Source organism: Oncorhynchus clarkii, chromosome 10 (genome assembly GCF_045791955.1).
Source record: "Oncorhynchus clarkii lewisi isolate Uvic-CL-2024 chromosome 10, UVic_Ocla_1.0, whole genome shotgun sequence".
NCBI lineage: Eukaryota > Metazoa > Chordata > Actinopteri > Salmoniformes > Salmonidae > Oncorhynchus > Oncorhynchus clarkii.
The window spans coordinates 69,966,397-69,986,238 of NC_092156.1; the positions used below are offsets into that span (position 1 = coordinate 69,966,397).

The 19,842-nt window shown below is 43.8% G+C and overlaps 2 protein-coding genes across 3 annotated transcripts; both read right to left on the reverse strand.

Annotated features, from left to right (window-relative positions):
* Window positions 1-6,090: 6,090 nt before the first annotated feature.
* LOC139419095 (B-cell CLL/lymphoma 6 member B protein-like) lies at window positions 6,091-8,361 on the reverse strand. The gene is made up of 4 exons (XM_071169024.1): window positions 7,979-8,361; window positions 7,717-7,820; window positions 7,549-7,612; window positions 6,091-7,369 (listed from the first exon to the last, which is right to left on the reverse strand). Exons 1-4 carry the CDS (start codon window positions 8,283-8,285, stop codon window positions 6,276-6,278), a joined length of 1,569 nt encoding a protein of 522 aa, XP_071025125.1. The 5' UTR covers window positions 8,286-8,361; the 3' UTR covers window positions 6,091-6,275.
* A 2,955-nt stretch (window positions 8,362-11,316) lies between these two features.
* Window positions 11,317-19,776, reverse strand: LOC139419094 (zinc finger and SCAN domain-containing protein 5B-like). 2 transcript variants are annotated; one of them, XM_071169023.1, is made up of 7 exons: window positions 19,370-19,776; window positions 19,161-19,264; window positions 18,692-18,755; window positions 16,742-18,529; window positions 16,389-16,433; window positions 15,556-15,740; window positions 11,317-11,779 (listed from the first exon to the last, which is right to left on the reverse strand). In XM_071169023.1, the coding sequence occupies exons 1-4, from the start codon at window positions 19,662-19,664 to the stop codon at window positions 17,442-17,444; spliced, it is 1,551 nt and encodes a 516-aa protein (XP_071025124.1). In that variant the 5' UTR covers window positions 19,665-19,776; the 3' UTR covers window positions 11,317-11,779; window positions 15,556-15,740; window positions 16,389-16,433; window positions 16,742-17,441. The 2 variants fall into 2 exon arrangements, with proteins under 2 accessions (XP_071025124.1, XP_071025123.1); XM_071169022.1 differs by lacking the exons at window positions 15,556-15,740; window positions 16,389-16,433 and adding an exon at window positions 13,607-13,750 and having other exon boundaries at window positions 19,370-19,749.
* Between the last annotated feature and the right edge of the window lie 66 nt (window positions 19,777-19,842).

The window sequence follows — 19,842 nt, forward strand, 5'->3', positions numbered from 1 at the left end:
TTTGAACCATTTTGGCAATAAACTATTATGACCCCATTCCTGAAATATGGACATATCTTCGGTTCCCCTCAATGATGATCACATGCTGTGTTAGAAGGGAGTGACACAAAAAAAGTGTCTCCCATAAGTAAACATTGCCCCGTCACAGCCCTTCTAAGCACAGCCTTTCCACTCCCTATTTAATCTTGCTCTTATGACTGACTGGGTTATAACCAGGTCTCCTGCATATCACAAGACTGTGTTAGCCCACTTAACTAAAGCCCATAGGGATTAGTTCAGGAAGCTAACACAAGTCTTCAAGTCTCCAGCAAGGTTACTCATCAAAAGAGAGTGGTTCATCGAACCACCTCGGTTAAATTTCACCCCCCTTTGACCTCATACTCAGAGATCACGGCACCAATGAACTGATTGGAGTTCAAATCAGGCCTCCTGCACAAGACCACTTTCTGTGGCAAACAGAAACAGAATGATCTGTGCAACCCATTTAATGAGAATGCAACAGATGTGGTTCGGTGATCCATGCATGTGATGAGCAACCTGGCTGAAGTGTTAAGTTTAACCCAGGGCTCCGCTTTTGTGACAAGTCACTTATCACAAAAGCGTGGTCATCAAACCACCTGTTAGACTTCACCCTCATTTGACCTCCTCCTTGAAGATTCATCCAAGTCACAGGACCAATGCCTAGGAGGCTTTAGCTCACAGGCTAACACAGTCTTAACCCATTGTCAGGTTGACCTTATAATGACTACCCTTGCCGGAGAATTGAAACGAACGTCTAACAATAACTAACACGTCTAACACAAACATACACGTGAAACTAACAACACTTGCGCAATTAAAGGCCTTTTTTAATAGCACGGTGGTTGGAATGCTTCAGGAGGGCGGTCACGTGGGTTCGAGGCAGAAGTCCTGAGGTTGAGTCTCCCTATGAGCTGAATCGGGGGAAGCTGTACTCGCTAAACAAGCAGCGTGATGTCCTTTACAACGGTGTCACTGGACTCTACAGTTGTGATGGTTCAACCACTGGGGGCGCTGTGGAGACAGTTAAGGTGGTGAATGTAGCAGATGAGAATCTGTGAAACTTATTCAGCAGGCCGAAGCGTCGTCCTTGCGCAATAGCAGGACTTTTTCAATAGCGCATGAGCTGTAACCCTTCAGGAGGGATGTCAAGTGTGTTAGCGAGGCCGAGGTCCTGAGTTCTAGTCTCGGTATGAGCTGAATCACAGGCACAGGGCACCCACTCCAATTTGCCTACCGCTCCAACAGATCTGCGGAAGATGCCATTTCCATCGCTTTTCACACAGCCCTAACACATCTGGACAAGAGGAACCCCTATGTGAGAATGCTGTTTATTGACAACAGTTTAGCATTAAACACTATTGTTCTCTCTAAGCTTGGCACTAAGCTCAGAGCCCTTGGTCTGGACACCACCCTCTGAAACTGGATCCTGGACTTCCTGACGGGCAGACCACAAGGTGTGACGATTCGCAACAACACCTCCTCCACACTGACACAACACAGGGGCCCCCCAGGGGTGTGTCCTCAGCCCTCTGCTGTCGTCCCTGTTCAGCCACGACTGCGTGGATTTGCACGACAATAACGCAGTCATCAAGTTTGCTGACGACACCACAGTTGTAGACCTGATAACCAACAACGACGAGTCAGCCTATAGGAAGGTGATAAGTGAACTGGCATTGTTGTGTTATCACAACAACCTCTCCTTCAACGTCAGCAAAAAAAGTTGACTGTTGACTTCAGGAAGCAGAGGAGGGAACATACCCCAATCCACATCAATGGGATTGCAGAAGAGAAAGTCAACAGTTTTAAGTTCCTCTGCGTCCACATCACTGAGAACTTGTCACGGACCAACACCACCACCACTATTATCAAGGCGGCTGAAGAAATTCGTCATGCCACTACAAATACTACCGCTGCACAATCGAAAGCGTCCTGACCAGTTGCATCACTGCCTGGTACGGGAATGTCTCCGTCCATGACCGCAAGGCCCTCCAGCGAGTGGTGAAGAAGGCCCAGTACAACACTGGGACCGAGCTCCCACCCATCAAAGACATCTACTGGAAACGGTGCCTGCGGAAGGCCCGCAGAATCATCAAGGACCACACACTCCAGTCACAAGCTGTTCACTTCCTTACCGTTGGGCAGATGGTATTGGAGCACGAGGTCTGATACCAACAAGCTCAAGAGACAGTTTCTGTCCACAAGCCATCAGACTGCTTGAACACTTGAACTGGACCGACCACCTGCCCTGATTCTCCACACGTTAGTACACATGTACACACACAGATAAACACACCCACCCAATGTGTACAACACATTACATTATGAACACCTACTCTTTCCATGACATAGACTGACCAGGTGAATCCAGATGAAAGCTATGATCCCTTATTAATGTCACTTATTAAATCCACTTCAATCAGGAGACAGGTTAAATAATGATTTTTTAGCCTTGAGACAATTGAGACATGGATTGGGTATGTGTGCCATTCAGAGGGTGAATGGGCAAGACACAATATTTAAGTGCCTTTGAACGTGGTATGGTAGTAGGTGCCAGGCACACCGGTTTGTGTCAAGACCTGCAATGATGCTGGGATTTTCACGCTCAACAGTTTCCTGTGTAACCACTCCCTCTTCCAATTAGGGCTAATTGAAAAGCTGTTCAAAAGAGGACATTGTATTCCTTTTTTTTGTACTCCCTGACGAAGGCCATGCAGCCGAAACACATCGGTTTTTAAAAACTTTGTTTCTATTGAACATGCCATACTAATAAAGGCATTTTAATCAATTATATGAAGAGCGCCTTGGTCCTCCTTTCTTTTTGAGTTTCCTGTGTGTATCAAGAATAGTCCACCACCCAAAGGACATTCAGCTAACTTGACACAACTGTGGGAAGCATTGGAGGCTAAATGGACCACCATCCCTATTGAACGCTTACAAAAACCTTGTAGAGTCCATGCCCCGACCAATTGAGGCCGTTCTAATGGCAAGGGGGGTGCGCAACTCAATATTAGCCAGTCGTTCTTAATGTTTTGTACACTCAGTGTAAACACAATACATTTTGCCCCAACTGCATAAGTCTATTATATGAATGTTAATCTGTATGGAGAATCAAAAACAACGATTGAGTGGTTTCAAATCTGATATTATGAAAGTAGGAAGGTGATGTTCTATGTGAGATAAATCTACAGGTACTGTTAATACCTCCAGAAGATGATGTTTCCCTAGACCATAGTACCTCTGGGGATTCTGGGATTAAAGAAGAGGTGAGTGAGTAGCTTGGTTTCTAGAGCAGAGCTATTCAACCGGGGGGCCACACCCCATAGGGGTATTAAAAAATATATATTTAAAATGTTTTTATAAATATCGCTAGCAACAAAATATATACTTACAGCAGAAAAGAGAATGTCTAATGATGTCAACTTTATTTCTACCTAATATTGAGCAAATTACACTCACTGGAGCTAATTACACTCACTGGAGTATCTGACACAGGCGTTAAGAAAGCCCCAGTCAATAGTCCCCCAGTCAGTCATCTCCCATCAATAGTCCCCCAGTCAATAGTCTCCCAGTCAATAGTCCCCCAGTCAATAGTCCCCCAGTCAATAGTCCCCCAGTCAATAGTCCCCCAGTCAATAGTCTCCCAGTCAATAGCCCCGCAGTCAATAGCCCCGCAGTCAATAGCCCCCCCAGTCAATAGCCCCCCAGTCAATAGTCCCCCAGTCAATAGTCTCCCAGTCAATAGTCCCCCAGTCAATAGTCCCCCAGTCAATAGCCCCCCCAGTCAATAGCCCTGCAGTCAATAGCCCCGCAGTCAATAGCCCCCCAGTCAGTCATCCACCAGTCAATAGCCCCCCAGTCAGTCACCCACCAGTCAATAGTCCCCAGTCAATAGCCCCCCAGTCAATAGTCTCCCAGTCAATAGTCCCCCAGTCAGTCATCCACCAGTCAATAGCCCCCCAGTCAGTCATCCACCAGTCAATAGTCCCCCAGTCAATAGTCCCCCAGTCAATAGCCCCCCAGTCAATAGTCCCCCCAGTCAAAAGCCCCCCAGTCAAAAGCCCCCCAGTCAATAGCCCCCCTGTCAATAGCCCCCCAGTCAATAGCCCCCCCCAGTCAATAGCCCCCAGTCAATAGCCCCCCTAGTCAATAGCCCCCCAGTCAATAGCCCCGCAGTCAATAGCCCCGCAGTCAATAGCCCCGCAGTCAGTCATCCACCAGTCAATAGCCCCCCAGTCAGTCATCCCCCAGTCAATAGCCCCCCAGTCAATAGCCCCCCAGTCAATAGCCCCCCAGTCAATAGCCCCCCAGTCAGTCATCCCCCCAGTCAATAGCCCCCCAGTCAATAGCCCCGCAGTCAATAGCCCCGCAGTCAATAGCCCCCCAGTCAATAGTCCCCCAGTCAGTCATCCCCCAGTCAATAGTCCCCCAGTCAATAGTCCCCCAGTCAGTCATCCCCCAGTCAATAGTCCCCCAGTCAGTCATCCCCCAGTCAATAGTCCCCCAGTCAGTCATCCACCAGTCAATAGCCCCCCAGTCAGTCATCCACCAGTCAATAGTCCCCCAGTCAATAGTCCATCAGTCAGTCATCCCCCAGTCAATAGTCCCCCAGTCAGTCATCCCCTAGTCAGTCATCCCCCAGTCAATAGTCCCCCAGTCAGTCATCCACCAGTCAATAGTCCACCAGTCAATAGTCCACCAGTCAATAGTCCCCCAGTCAATAGGCCACCAGTGAGGCAAGTGCTGCTGGTAAGCTTTCTTGACTTCATTTTTGCCAACACACGGCTAACCTTTGTTTAACCAGCTAAACAGCAGCTCTTAGTGAAAATGTGTTAGGAGTTACCGGTCTAGCTTATAGGCTATGTTAGAGTTCCTCTTCCAATTATAATGTGGCAAGGTCAAAATTCTTTAAAAATTACATTTATTTTAAAATGTTGATAACTTCTCCCTGCCATTCTCCTGATGATAAGACATGTGAAAAATGTTTTGCTAACATATGATGAGGATCGCTGGTTGGCCGGTTTGCCTGGGTGGGGATCCCTGGTTGGCCGGTTTGCCTGGGCGGGGATCCCTGGTTGGCCGGTTTGACTGGGTGGGGATCCCTGGTTAGCCGGTTTGACTGGGTGGGGATCCCTGGTTGGCCGGTTTGACTGGGCGGGGATCCCTGGTTGGCCGGTTTGACTGGGTGGGGATCCCTGGTTGGCCGGTTTGACTGGGCGGGGATCCCTGGTTGGCCGGTTTGACTGGGCGGGGATCCCTGGTTGGCCGGTTTGCCTGGGCGGGGATCCCTGGGCAAGGAAAGGTTGAAGACTCCAGGTCTACAGTGATGATGCACATCCTAACCTGTCAAACCTGCTCAAAACAGTCAGAATGTAAAGGAATAAACCAGAGAGAACTCTGATTGAATTGATTGGGTTGAAATTCAATTCATTCCAATTCTGGGACTCAAAAACCAGCATATGGTTTCCGAGGCTGAATATGATGAAGAAGGTAAAGGGGTATGAAGATAGTTCTATAAACCCAACCACTGACAGCCTACCATTCCAGTCAGCACTCTCTCTACTTGCACCAGCTAGGTCACCATGTCCATTTACAGTGCCAGGACTGTGTTGGTGTCCGTGAAACTGTCGCTTTGCTCTTCTGCCATGTCGATGTCCAGAAAGGAGGTCACCGTTGCGCTCTTCCCTGAACCTTCCTCCTCTTTCCTGCGTTCAGGTAAGAGAAGAGCCGAGCAACGGGCTCTCAACCACCAACAGGATTTGCTCACCCAGGCACCTGTCCAGAGCTTCCTGAATTCTTAAATGCTGTTCTTTGGTGCACCACTGCACAAATACAAATTCATGAGGATGTTTAAAATCTTCACCTGTAATAACTTATACATTATCAATCCACTCTGGACCAAGCATTAAGCTAGCTGAACTGAAAACACAACCACTACACACAGAGGGTCGTGTTCAATGTGGAAAACATCCAAACTGTTAAAAACACATGGACCCAGTGTTCATATGAAAACCCCAGTAGTGTGGAGCCATTCCCCTTACAACTAGGGCCAGGAGTTTTTCCTTGGTCTTGTCACGTGGTGAGGAAAAACTCCTGGCACTGCCTATCATTACGCCGGGTGGAGAAGTGTGAAGTTGCCCCTAGATGCTGATGTTGGGTAAGTTTAGCATCTTTTTCCACAAGTGGTGAAGGTTAGGATTGGGGAAGAGGAAGCTGATCCTAGATCTGTATCTAGTCGGAACTTCACCTTGGAACACTCAGGGCAGCACAACGTCCTGTGGCCTGCCACCAGTGTGGACGAGGAGGTGCTTCTTCATGTGGCCAGACTGGGTGAAGCACTTCCCACAGTAGATGCAATGAAATGGTTTCTCTCCTGTGTGGACCCTCTCATGCATCTTCAGCTGGTGGCTGTGGGAGAAGCGCTTGGTGCAGTGGCTGCAGCCGTACGGTTTCTCCCCCGTATGGACCCGCATGTGCCTCCGCAGGTGCGCCGGCTGGGGGAAGGGCTTTCCACAGAGGCTGCACCGGAGCTGACTCTTGGGCGAGTGAGACGTCAGCTGTTGTTGCTGCTTTTCTATGCCTTTCGATGAAGAAGTGGTACTTATGTTGAAATTCAGGAAGGGGGCTGGCTTCCCTCTTTGGGGAACCTGGAGGAGAGTAATACTTGGGGATGAAAAGCTGTTTAGGGAGGACAGTCTGTTGAAATCTGACATCTTGGACCTTGATCCTACAGTTGTCCCTTGCTCTGCATGTTGAGTGTCAGGTGGACACGTTGTCTGTCCAGACTCCATTCCCCCTCTTCCTCTGTTGTCCACAAGCTGCCTGCTTTCTGAACAAACCTCTCCAGATGTCGCCTCTTGGCCAATTATGCTCCATTCTGAACTCATATCTACCTCCACTTTAATGGGAACTGAGTCCACCATCACCACATCAGGCACCCAGTCCAGAGAGCCTGAAGCAGACATGCTGACGCCTGAGTTACCTGGCGCCCCTCTCCTCTCTGGATGTCCAGACAGCCTCTTGGAGTCTGGCCCTGCATTGTGAGGAGCATTCACAGTTGGGTTGTCAGTCTCTTGGTTCTCTGTCCATTGGGACAGGCTGTATTCTATGGGTTGATGGTCAGTTTCCCAGGTCACACCCTCAGCAACCTGATGGTCCTGTCTTGCTCTGTTGTATTGTGACGCTGGATGCTGGAACGTCTGGTTTTCAGGTTCTATATTGAGTGAGGTGTCTGGAGCTCTGTGTCTGTTGCCCTGCTGGTCCAGAAGGTCTGTGGGTTCAGTAGATGATGAAGAACCTGGTTCTGCTACAATGATCTTCACACTGCTCTCACTGACTGGTTGGACAATCTCTGAAATGTGTCAATGTAAAGCACATCAGTGTCCTGTAAGTGGAGACGGATTCTTCTTTGCCTTATTTAATAGTTATGGGTTATGACTAAGAAGGTAATAAAATACTGCAATACACACTTAAGTCTTTACTTAACATAAAGTGTAAACTGCATAGATTTGATAGGTTGCACAAAAATACCTTCCGTTCTACTGGTGTCAAGGTTCTCCATTTTGATAAGAGGTGCCTCTCGCATATCTGCCATCTGTTTTGTATTCATCCGGAACATTTGATTAGAAACATATCCCCCAAACCATTTGAAATATGAGAAAACAAATCATATATTTGACCATGTCTATGACAACTGACCTGCATGCTCCCATCCTGGTCTGTCGCTGTGCGTCCTGAATCTCTCCAGTTGGTGACATCCTGCGTTAAGTTGCCACTTTCACTGTCGGCAAAACAATTATCCACTGCACCAGAAAACACAAACCCTTATAAACGTTACATATTCTACATGACCCATTATTTTGAAAGTGTTGAAATATGTTTGTTTTTTAACTACAATATCCAATATATTCTACATGACCATTATTTTTAACGTGTTGAAATATGGTTTAAAAAAAAATACAATATCTAAGTCTGTCTGATGACTTTCCTACTAAGCTCCCTCTTGCTCGGGCAACACGATTGGTGTCGCGCCAGTGAACTGTGCGTCGCAGGGCTCCGAATTTCTCTGTGCCCTGTTGAGAACTCTGGTATTTTGTCAAAAGCAGCTTCTTCCGCAGGTTATCGATTTCTTTTTGACTATGGGAAATTTCCAAACGTAAGGCAGCATGGCCATCATCTACAAGTTTGCAGATTTCGGCAACGGCTGCATTCGCCAAAACCTCAATAATGGAGGCTAGCTGAGCATGAAAGACGACGGTATCGGTCATGTTCTTGGCACTATGTCTAATTTAAACACTTATGTTATAGTAATTTGCATTGCAGTGTTCAATCAACGTCCTCAAAGTTCACACGGTATGCTTCAAACGTAAATATATTTTTATCTGTGGAGCTAGACACAATAAGGATTTTCCACAACAGTGGAATTTGCTGTTCGCCTTCAAAATAAATGTCCGCAATTGGAAGTAATTCAAATGGTGACAAATATTGTAATCATGACATATTTGGACTAGATAATGCTTAAGATGAAATAGCTAGTTAATTTGATATAAAAAAAGTGACTCTGTTTAAATCGCACTGTGGATGTATTATACTTTAGAATTGCATTAGGGGCGAACTCATAAGTTTGGACACCTACCCATTAAGGGTTTTTCTTTATTCTTACTATTTTCTACATGGTAGAATAATAGTTTAGACAATAAATATATGAAATAACACATGGAATCATGTAATAACCCAAAAAGTGTTCAATCTAAACATATTTTATATTTGAGATTCTTTCAAGTAGCCACCCTTTGCCTTGACAGCTTTGCACACTCTTGGCATTCTCTCAACCAGCTTCATAAGACATTTCCAACAGTCTTGAAGGAGTTCCCACATATGCTGAGCACTTGTTGGATGCTTTTCCTTCACTCTGCAGTCCAACTCATCCCCAACCATCTCAATTGGGTTGAGGTTGGGTGATTGTGGAGGCCAGGTCATCTGATGCAGCACTTCATCACTCTCCTTGGTCAAATACCCCTTACATAGCCTGGAGGTGTGTTTTGGGTCATTGTCCTGTTAAAAAAAATGATAGTCCCACTAAACACAAACTAGATGGGATGAAGTACCACTGCAGAATGCTGGTGTAGCCATGCTGGTTAAGTGTGCCTTGAATTCTAAATAAAATCACTGACTGTCACCAGACCCACAGTGGGAACCACACCAACACAATCTCCCATTTGGATTCCTTAGAGCAAAGGACATATTTCCACCAGTCTAATGTCCAATGCTTGTGTTTCTTGGCCCAAGCAAGTCTCTTCTTCTCATTGGTGTCCTTTAGTAGTGGTTTCTTTGCAGCAATTCGACCATGAAGGCCTGATTCATGCAGTCTCCTCTGAACAGTTGATGTTGAGATGTGTCTGTTACTTGAACTCTGTGAAGCATTTATTTGGGCTGCAATCTGAGGTGCAGTTAACTAATGAACTTATTCTCTGCAGCAGAGGTACGTCTGGGTCTTCCTTTCCTGTGGCTGTCTTCATGAGAGCCAGTTTCATCATAGCGTTTGATGGTTTTACGACTACACTTGAAGAAACTTCCAAAATTCTTGAAATTTTCCGGATTAACTGACCTTCATGTCTTAAAGTAACGATGGACTATCATCTCTCCTTGCTTATTTGAGCTTTGCTTGCCATAATATGGACTTGGTCTTTACCAAATAGTCTTCTAATAATCTTCTGTATACCACCCCTACCATGTCACAACACCACTGATTGGATCAAATGCATTAAGGAAAGAAATTCCACAAATGGACTTTTAACAAGGCAAACCTGTTAGTTGAAAGGCATTCCAGGTGACTACCTTGTGAAGCTGTCAAGGCAAAGCATGGCTACTTTGAAGAATCTAAAATATATTTCTGATTTGTTTTAACACTTTTTTGGTTAATACATGACTCCGTATGTGTTATTTCATAGTATGTCTTCACCATTACTCTACAACTCAGAGAAGAGTAAAACATAAAGAACCCTTGACTGAGTAGGTGTGTCCAAACTTGACAGGTACTGTTCATATTGCAATGGGGTATTAGCCTACTTAGAGCTTAATGTGGCTCATTTCAGTCCCACAATATGCGCTACAATGCTAATATATGTGTAAACTCGTCAGAATTGTAATCTGTTGGTGTCACTTAGTAGGCTGATAACCCATTTCATGGACCCAAGATGAATAGGTAAGGCTGTACAGTGCATATAAGTATGCCCCCAATGCAATTCTAGTCTAATACATCCACAATGGGATTAACTGTTTTTTGTTCTTATCAAAATAACAATTATCTTTTGTTGAATTTATATAACATTCCAACCTATTATTACATGTTTATTTTATTGTGCGCTGAATTAGTTTCATACACCTGTTTTATTATTCTGTTTTTATTGTAATGTATACAGGGCTTTCTTATAAAAGAGAGTTGTGACTCTCAATAATAACTTGTTTAGCATTATCTAGTCAAAATAATGGGTGCATTCGTAAATTACCTCCAGTGTGTCAAAGTGCGCTCTGAGCCGTTTTCAAATTCAGTGTTGTCAGATCGTTCATTTGTAAATTCAGAGTGTTTCTTTCTGGCCGAGGAGTGGGGTTGATCCGAGCTTTCTGACCTCACAACTGCAGTCAAGCACAGAAGCAAACTGGCTAAAGTTGGCTAGTTTGCTAGCTACTTCCAGACACAAATGAGAAACCACCTCACTCTGACCATTTTACTAACCCGAGCAGAGCTAGTTAGGCTGTTTTCATGTTATCTAGAGCATTAGTGACTAACAGTGCTGCTAGCAACAATTGAATAATGGTTTTTGTCAACCTTTACTGACACCCGTCATATTCAACTAGTGTTGCGTGTTAGTAAACTCCGTTATTCTGTGCTCTGGCATACTCGAACGAGAGTGCTCTGAAATCAGAGTAGATAGCCAGAGTGAATTTACATACGCACCCAAGGAATCCATTTGTATCAGTTTCAAGTCAGTCAAATGGGAGCTTTTATTTTGAAGACAACCCGTAAATTCCACTATTGTGGCTAGTCCTTATTGTGGCTAGCTTCTCGCAGGTTCTCTTTTTTGTTTATTTTTGTTCCGGAAACAAAAAAATGTCTTCTACTTAGTGGATCGTTTTTCAAAATAAAGGTGAGATTTCAAAATAAAGATTGGTTACACGCAACTTATGTTAGTTCCAACATTGCTACCTGCTGCTGTATCATATTGTAGCGACTGAAAGGAATCAAATGTTACAAAAATCAGCCTTTTGACTTTCAATGAAGTTAATTAAAACAAACACTTTGTCCTCCAAATATGATTATTTTACTATTTGGTTCACGTAGAAAAATACAGAATCAGCATACAACCTGAATTTAAAGGGAATAAATACATTCCTTCAATTTAAAGTAAATCAATTGAATAGTAGGCTAAGGGTTAGTAGTCTGAAAACTAACCGAAGCACCACACTCAGAATGCATTCTAACGCTGACCAATGTAACAGTATAAATATTTAAATATCTGGCTATAGAATGGCTAAATAGCCAATGGGATTTCTTATTGTCCTGGGTAATAGCTAAACATTGCCTTTTGTTTTTACAATAAATTACAATTGTAAATAAAAATAAACATTTGTAATAATAACAACATTGGTAATATGGGTGTAGGTAGCGCAGCAAGCATGTGGTGAGCATATAATGGTTCATGTTGTCCTTCACAGTAACCTGTAACCACAATGTACTGGCTTCTCCTCCTTTCAGTAACGACTGGGGTTCAGGAAACACAGAACAGAATAGATTATCAGACACAAACCAGAATGGAATACATGGAATATGAATGCACAAGTAAAGAATCTTAGGTCTATGGGACACAGACACTGAGGTGTCTGTGTGCAGTCTTGACATACAATGATATTTGTAAGATTTTGGGGGAAACACATGGTTCATGAAATTCTGAATAAATGAAAAACAATTGCCTTGACTTTTTTCCACTTTGTTAGGTTACAGCCTTATTCAAATATTGATTATTCACCCCCCCTCAATCTACACACAATACCCCATAATGACAAAACCAAAACAGGTTTTTAGAAATGTTTCTAATTTATAAAAATGTAAACTGTTCAGACCCTTTACTCAGCACTTGATTGAAGCACCTTCACCACATCCTCGAGTCTTCTTGGGTATGACATTAGAAGCTTGGCACACCTGTATTTGGGGAGTTTCTCCCATTCTTCTCTGCAAATCCTCTCAAGCGCTGTCAGGTTGGATGAGGAGCGTGGCTACTCAGCTGATTTCAGGCCTCTTCAGAGATGTTCGATTGGGTTCAAGAACGGGCTCTGGCTGGGCCACTCAAGGACATTGAGATGTATCCTGAAGCCACTCCTGCGTTGTCTTGGCTGTGTGCTTACGGTCATTGTCCGGTTGGAAGGTGAACCTTCGCCCTCAGTCTGAGGTCCTGAGGACTCTGGAGACAGTTTATCAAGGACCGCTCTGTACTTTGCTCCCTCCATTCATCTTTGCCTCGATCCTGACTAGTTTCCCTGTCTCTGCTGCTGAAAAACATCCTCACAGCATGATGCTGCCACCAAAATGCTTCACTGTAGTGATGGTGCCAGGTTTCCTCCAAATGTGACACTTGGCATTCAGGCCAAAGAGTTCAATCTTGGTTTCATCAGACCAGAGAATCTTGTTTCTCATGGTCTGAGTGACTTTAGGTGCCTTTTGGCAAACTCCAAGCGCACTGTCATGCGCCTTTTACTGAGGAGTAGCTTCGATCTGGCCACTCTACCATAAAGGCCTGACTGGTGGAGTACTGCAGAGATTGTTGTCCTTCTGGGAGGTTCTCCCATCTCCACAGAGGAACTGTAGAGCTCTGTCAGAGTGACCATTGGGTTCTTGGTCATCTCCCATGATTGCGCAGTTTTTTTTTTCTTCACACCTTTATTTAACCAGGTAGGCAAGTTGAGAACAAGTTCTCATTTACAATTGCGACCTGGCAATTTGGTTTGGCCGGGCGCCTGCTCTAGGAAGAGTCTTGGTGGTTCCAAACTTCTTCCGTTTAAGAATGATCGAGGCCACTGTGTTCTTGGGGACCTTCAATGCTGCAGAAATGTTTTGGTACCCTTCCCCAGATCTGTGCCTCGACACAATCCTGTCTCTGAGATCTACGGACAATTCCTATAACCTCATGGCTTGGTTTTTGCTCTGACATGCACTGTCAACTGTGGGGCCTATAAATAGACAGGTGTGTGCCTTTCCAAATCATGTCCAATCAATTGAATTTACCACAGGTGAACTCCAATTAAGTAGTAGAAACATCAAGGATGATCAATGGAAACAAGATGGCCCTGAGCTCAATTTCGGGTCTCATAGCAAAGGGTCTGAATACTTGTTATTTATTTTGATTAAATACGCAAACATTTGTAAAAACCTGTTTTTTTGCTTTGTTATTATAAGATATTGTGTGTAGATTGCTGAGGACATTTTTATATTTAATCCACTTTAGAATAAGGTTGTAACCTAACAAAATGTAGAAAAAGTCTATAGGGGTCTGAATACCTTCCGAAGGCACTGTATGTCATCGTGGTTACAAACCTTCCCTGTGGAGAATGTCCTGATTTGTTTTATTTGTCAAGATGGTGTGTAGTAAGGTTCTGCAGTCCAGAGACAGGTTCCAGGAGCCTGTCTTCCTATCCACACGCAACACATTCCGAGGATCCACACCAGTGACTCCAGAAGCTGCAAGCAAGTGAATCAATTCAATGCTTTCAGTGTTTTAGTTGCCTATATCGATTAAGTGTTTGTCATTGGTCCCTAAAGCAGTTGTGTTTTATATATAAATATATAAAAAGAGGATAGGTAGTCACTAGGTAGGCTACATGTCAAACATTTATGGGCGATTCCTCACAAAATTATTATTTAGGGGATTTTCACTCAATTTAATCCATAGAAGGGTTCTTTGGAGGAAGTATTGTTGACATATTTGACATGCATCTTAAAAAATAGTTATTGTTGGAATATTTGTGATATTTTGCTTACCCAGGACTCCTGCAAGACTCCATATTATGTCATTTGTCGGTGCATACCAAAGATCCAGAGTGGGATCTCTGCTGCTTTTATGATGACATTTTTAAGCATTTCCAAGAGCGTGAATGTGAAATTGGATTCAAAATGGTCGCCCTCTGCTAGTGATTTGCAGGATGTGCAATGATAGACGTAAAAGGAGGGCTGTGATTGGTTACATTGCCAATTTATCTGTATAAAATGGGACATAAATGTAAAACTACCACAACTTTGATTTTCCTGTAAAGTACGTTTGACAATAATTGTAAAAAATAAGCCCAATAAAAAAAATAGTATACTTTGAATTAGGGATGTGACAACTGGACAATTTTGCTCAATGTTTAAACGGCCATTTTTATATAGTTTTTCCGTTAAAACGATAAGAAAAAAATATATAAAATAACACGTTCATTTACAATGCAGAATAATGGTCCTATTAACTATGTATGACCGCCAGGGCCAGCAAATTAAGTTATATATACAGCCACCCTTTACAGACGTAGAACGCAGCTACAGATAGTTCCAATTGATAACTTTTCAGACTATAAAAAAAAGTGCCGCATCAGGTCTGTGTACCTTTTCAGCCAGTATAATTCTGCTCCGGTGTAAAATGTACTGTATTTTTTCCCCAGACAACAATAAACATCGCTGATTTATTTTTTATGGTATGGTAGCTAGATGCGTTTTATTTCTACAACATGTCTCGGTAAATTACGGTATTTAACAAACGTTAGTCAGTTTTTTAGGAGAGTGGACTGCGCGCAGGCAGCAATTATTTGATTGATAGTTCTGGTTGCATAGTGATGGATCTTAGTCCTGCTTCAGAAGCGGCATAATGGCATTCCTTTACAGACAAATAAAATATCCATTCATATCACCAGATAAGGTTTCGTGTCGGTATTTTAAAAACCATAGTGTAATACCTACCCTAACAGACAGAGAAACAAACATGCAGTAGCCGACGGGATTTGAAGGGGTCACATTCCATTATGTCTGAAAAGCGTAATCGATGCAGGCTACCGGAAGTCTACTAAAATTTCATATGAGACAAAAAGTTCGAGTAGACTACCTCGTACCAGCAAGACTGACTGTAGAAATCGGTGCCATGAATTGGCTAGGATATTCTACACGCAACAGACCAAAGACTGAACACACACTAACTAGCATCATTAGCGAAGAGACAGGCAGGCCAGCGTGAACGAGAGAAGCAGAAGGCAGAAGCGTGCTCTGTTTTGGTAATCTGCATCTTGCAATGTCTTCTTGTCTTACAAATTCGCCTCTTCCTCTCTGGTTTTATTTGAATTACACAACTGCCCCTGGCCTTTATAGCCTATTGGCTATAAACATGGGAAATAATGCACTATATATACACACAAAGGTATGTGGTCACCCCTTCAAATGATTGGATTTGGCTATTTCAGCCACACCCTTGTATACAATCTGCAATCTCCATAGACACAGTTGCAAAAGAATGGCCTTACTGAAGGGCTCAGTGACTTTCAATGTGGCACCATCATAGAATGGCACCTTTCCAACAAGTCAGTTCATCACATATCTGCCCTGCTCAACTCTTAAGTGCAGTTATTGCAAAGTGGAAACCATCTAGGAGCAACAACGGCTGTGAAGTGGTAGGCCCCACAAGCTCACAGAACAGGACCGCCGAGTGCTGAAGCGTGTAAAAAATGTGTTATTGCAATCAAAATACTACTCATATAACAGAGCAAGCAGTAAAGTTGAATATGACACCAAATGTTGCTTTGTAGCACCTACAACTGAAATATTTACTCTTAAAGGAGGCCTGGTAAGGCCAAAATGTCACAATTTTTTGTATTTATTTTATTTAACTAGGCAGGTCAGTTAAGAACAAATTCTTATTCACAATGACGGTAAGGCAAAAGACCTCGTGCGGGGACGTGGGCTGGGATTAAAAATTGTTAAATATATAGAACACAGAAATATAAGAAAAAACATTGCGACAAGAGACAACATAAAGAGAGACCTAAGGCAACAACATAGCAACAAATATTCCAACTTTAATTAAATACTTTTCAATTATGCTTTAAGTTAAATGTCAAATATATCCCAACAATCCTTCCTCCAAAGGAACATTCTACGGATTGCATTTAATGTTCTAGTTTTGTGAGGAATCATCCTTATATAAGTATATGTATTAAATGAATGGTCATCTAAACGTTATTTTCAGTAGAATCATGTATGGAGAATCCAAAACAAAGTGAGCGGTTTCAAATGCTGATATTATGAAAGCAGGAAAGTGATTTTCTATGTGAGATAAATCTACAGGAGCTGTACTTACCTCCAGGAGATGAAGTTTCCCCAGACCATGATAACTGTGGGGATTCTGGGAATAAATGAGAGGCGAGTGAGTAGCTTGGGTCTACAATGCTGGTGCACATCCTAACCTGTCTAGCCTGCTCAAAACAGTCAGAATGGAAAGGAATAAACCAGAGAGAATTCTGATTGAATTGAATGGGTTCTAATTCTATTCATTCTAATTCTGGGACTCAAAATCTCATTGCAACTGTAGAATAGAAAAGTTTTTTCCTAGGCAGAATGTGATGGGAAGGGTAGAGGGGGATCAAGACGGCTTTACTGAACTCTACAAATCCAACCATGTTAAACCCTGTATCACAAACATTGACAGCTTACCATTCCAGTCAGCACTCTCTCTCCTTGCAACTGCTGGGTCGCCAGGTCCTTTTCCAGACCCAGGAGTGTTCTGGCATCTGGGAACCCTGCGCCTCCCTCCTCCTCCCCGGCTCTGTTCTTCCAAGTAAAAACAAAAACGTGCTCTCGACCACCAACAGACCTCGCTCGCCTAGGCACCTGTCCAGTGCTTCCTGAACTCGTAACTGCTGTTTGATATGAATACTATTGGTAACAAATTCATAAGGATGTAGCCTAGCAGTAGGTAGCCTAGCAGTTAAGAGCTTTGAGTCAGTAACCGAAAAGTCACAGGTTGGAATTGCGAAGCCAACCAAGCTGAAAAATCTGTTGATGTGCCTTGAGCAATGTACTTAACTCTTATTGCACTTGTAAGTTGCTATGGATAAGAGTGTCTGCTAACTGACTAAAATGTGATGTTTAAAATCTTCACCTTTAATAATATACATTATCAGTTCACTCTGGACCAAGTATCAAGCCAGCTGAACTGAAAACACAACCACTACACACAGAGGGAAGCGTTCAATGTGGTATCTATGCAAACTGTTAAAAACACATGGACCCAGTGTTCATATGAAAACCCCAGTAGTGTGGCACCATTCCCCTTACAACTAGGGTGGAAGAGGAACTATGGGGGAAGACCAGTTTTTCCCTGGTCTGGTCACGTGGTGTAGAAAAACTCCCCTCAGGGCAGCCCAACGTCCTGTGGCCTGCCACCAGTGTGGACAAGGAGATGCTTCTTCATGTGGCCAGACTGGGTGAAGCACTTCCCACAGTAGACACATTGAAACGGTTTCTCTCCGGTGTGCACCCTCTCATGCATCTTCAGCTGGTGGCTGTGGGAGAAGCGCTTGGTGCAGTGGCTGCAGCCGTACGGTTTCTCACCTGTATGGACCCGCATGTGACTCCGCAGGTTCGCCGGCTGGTGGAAGAGCTTTCCGCAGAGGCTGCACCGGAGTTGCCTCTGGGTGGAGTGAGACGTCAGCTGTTGTGGCTGCTTTTCTATTACTTTCAATGAAGAAGTGGAGCCTCTGAAATTCAGGAAGGGTGCTGGCTTCCTTCTTTGGGGAACCTGGTGGAGAGTAACCCTTGGGGATGAAAAGCTGTTTTTGGTGGACAGTCCATTGAAATCCGGCATCTTGGACCTTGATCCTACAGTTGTCCCTTGCTCTGCATGTTGAGTGTCAGGGGGACACTTTGTCTGTCCAGACTCCATTCCCCCTCTTCCTCTGTTGTCCACAAGCTGTCTGCTTTCTGAACAGATGTCTCCAGATGTCAACTCTTGGCCAGTTATGCTCCATTCTGAACTCATATCTGCCTCCACTTTAATGGGAACTGAGTCCACCAGCACCACATCAGGCAGCCAGTCCAGAGAGCCCAAAGCAGACATGTAGACCCCAGAGTTACCAGGCACCCCTCTCCTCTCTGGATGTTCAGACAGCCTTTTGGAGTCTGGCCCTAAATTGTGAGGAGCATTCACAGTTGGGTTGTCAGTCTCTTGGTTCTCTGTCCATTGGGACAGGCTGTATTCTATGGGTTGATGGTCAGTTTCCCAGGTCACATTCTCAGCAACCTGATGGTCCTGTCTTGCTCTGTTGTATTGTGACGCTGGATGCTGGAACGTCTGGTTTTCAGGTTCTATATTGAGTGAGGTGTCTGGAGCTCTGTGTCTGTTGCCCTGCTGGTCCAGAAGGTCTGTGGGTTCAGCAGAGGATGAAGAACCGGGTTCTGGCACAATCTTCTCACTGCTCTCACTGACTGGTTGGACAATCTCTGAAATGGGTCAACGTAAAGCACAGCATCAGCTTCCTGTAGTGAAGACGGATTCTTCTTTGCCTTATTTATTAGTTATGGCTTATGACTAAGAAGTTTATCAAATACTGCAATAAAGGCTTTACTCAACAAAGTGTAAATTGGATAGATTTAATAAAATACCTTCTGTTCTGCTGGTGTGAAAGTTCTCCATTTTGATAAGAGGTGCCTCTTGCATTTCTGCCGTCTGTGTTTTGTATACATCAGGAACATTTTATTAGAAAAATATCCCAACATTTTAAATATGAGAAGAAAATGATTAGGGACATTCCGCCACCCAACACATTTTCGGATGGGCCGTTAAACAGGTGTCATGTCTCTCTTTGGTCACTAAAGATCCCATGGCACTTATCGTAGAGTAGGGGTCCTGGCTAAATTCCCAATCTGGCCCTCATACCATCATGGCCACCTAATCATCCCCAGTTTACAAGTGGTTCATTCATTCCCCCTCCTCTCCCCTGTAACTATTCCCCAGGTCCTTGCTGTGAATGAAAATGTGTTCAGTCAATTTACCTGGTAAAATAAAAATCCCACCACCACTTGAAATATGCAAACATAAATTATCAATTTTACTGTGTCTATGTCAACTGACCTGCATGCCCCCATCCTGGTCTATCCCTGTGAGTCCTGCGTCTCTCCAGTTGGTGACATCCTGCATAAAGTTGCCTCCATCGCTGTCGTCAAGACGATTTTCCACTGCACCAGAAAAGAGAACCCTTCATAAACGTTATATGTTATACATTACCAATTATTTTAACGTGTTTAAATAAGGTTAAAAAAACAAACAATATCCATCTCTACCTGTTGACTTTCCTACGAAGCTCCCTCTTCCCCGAACAATATGACCGCTGTCAACGCGCCTGTGAACTGTGCGTCGCAGGGGTCCAAATCTTTCTGCGCTTCGTCGAGAATTCTGGAATTTTGTCAAAAGCAGCTTCCTCCGCAGGTTATCGATTTCTTTCTGGCTATGGGAAATTTCCAAACGTAAGGCAGCATGGCCGTCATCTACAAGTTTGCAGATTTCGGCAACGGCTGCATTTGCCAAAACCTCAATGATGGAGGCTAACTGAGCATGAAAGGCGACGGTATCGTACATGTCCTTTATGTTAAACACTTATGTTAAAGTAATTTGCATTTGGGTATTCAGTCAACGTCATGAGACGACACAGCTCACACCATATAGCGTATACTTCACACACATCTCGTTTGTTACGCTACTTCCTGGATCTTTTTTTAGAATAAGGGTTGGTTTTTCAAAATAAAATGATGGTTAC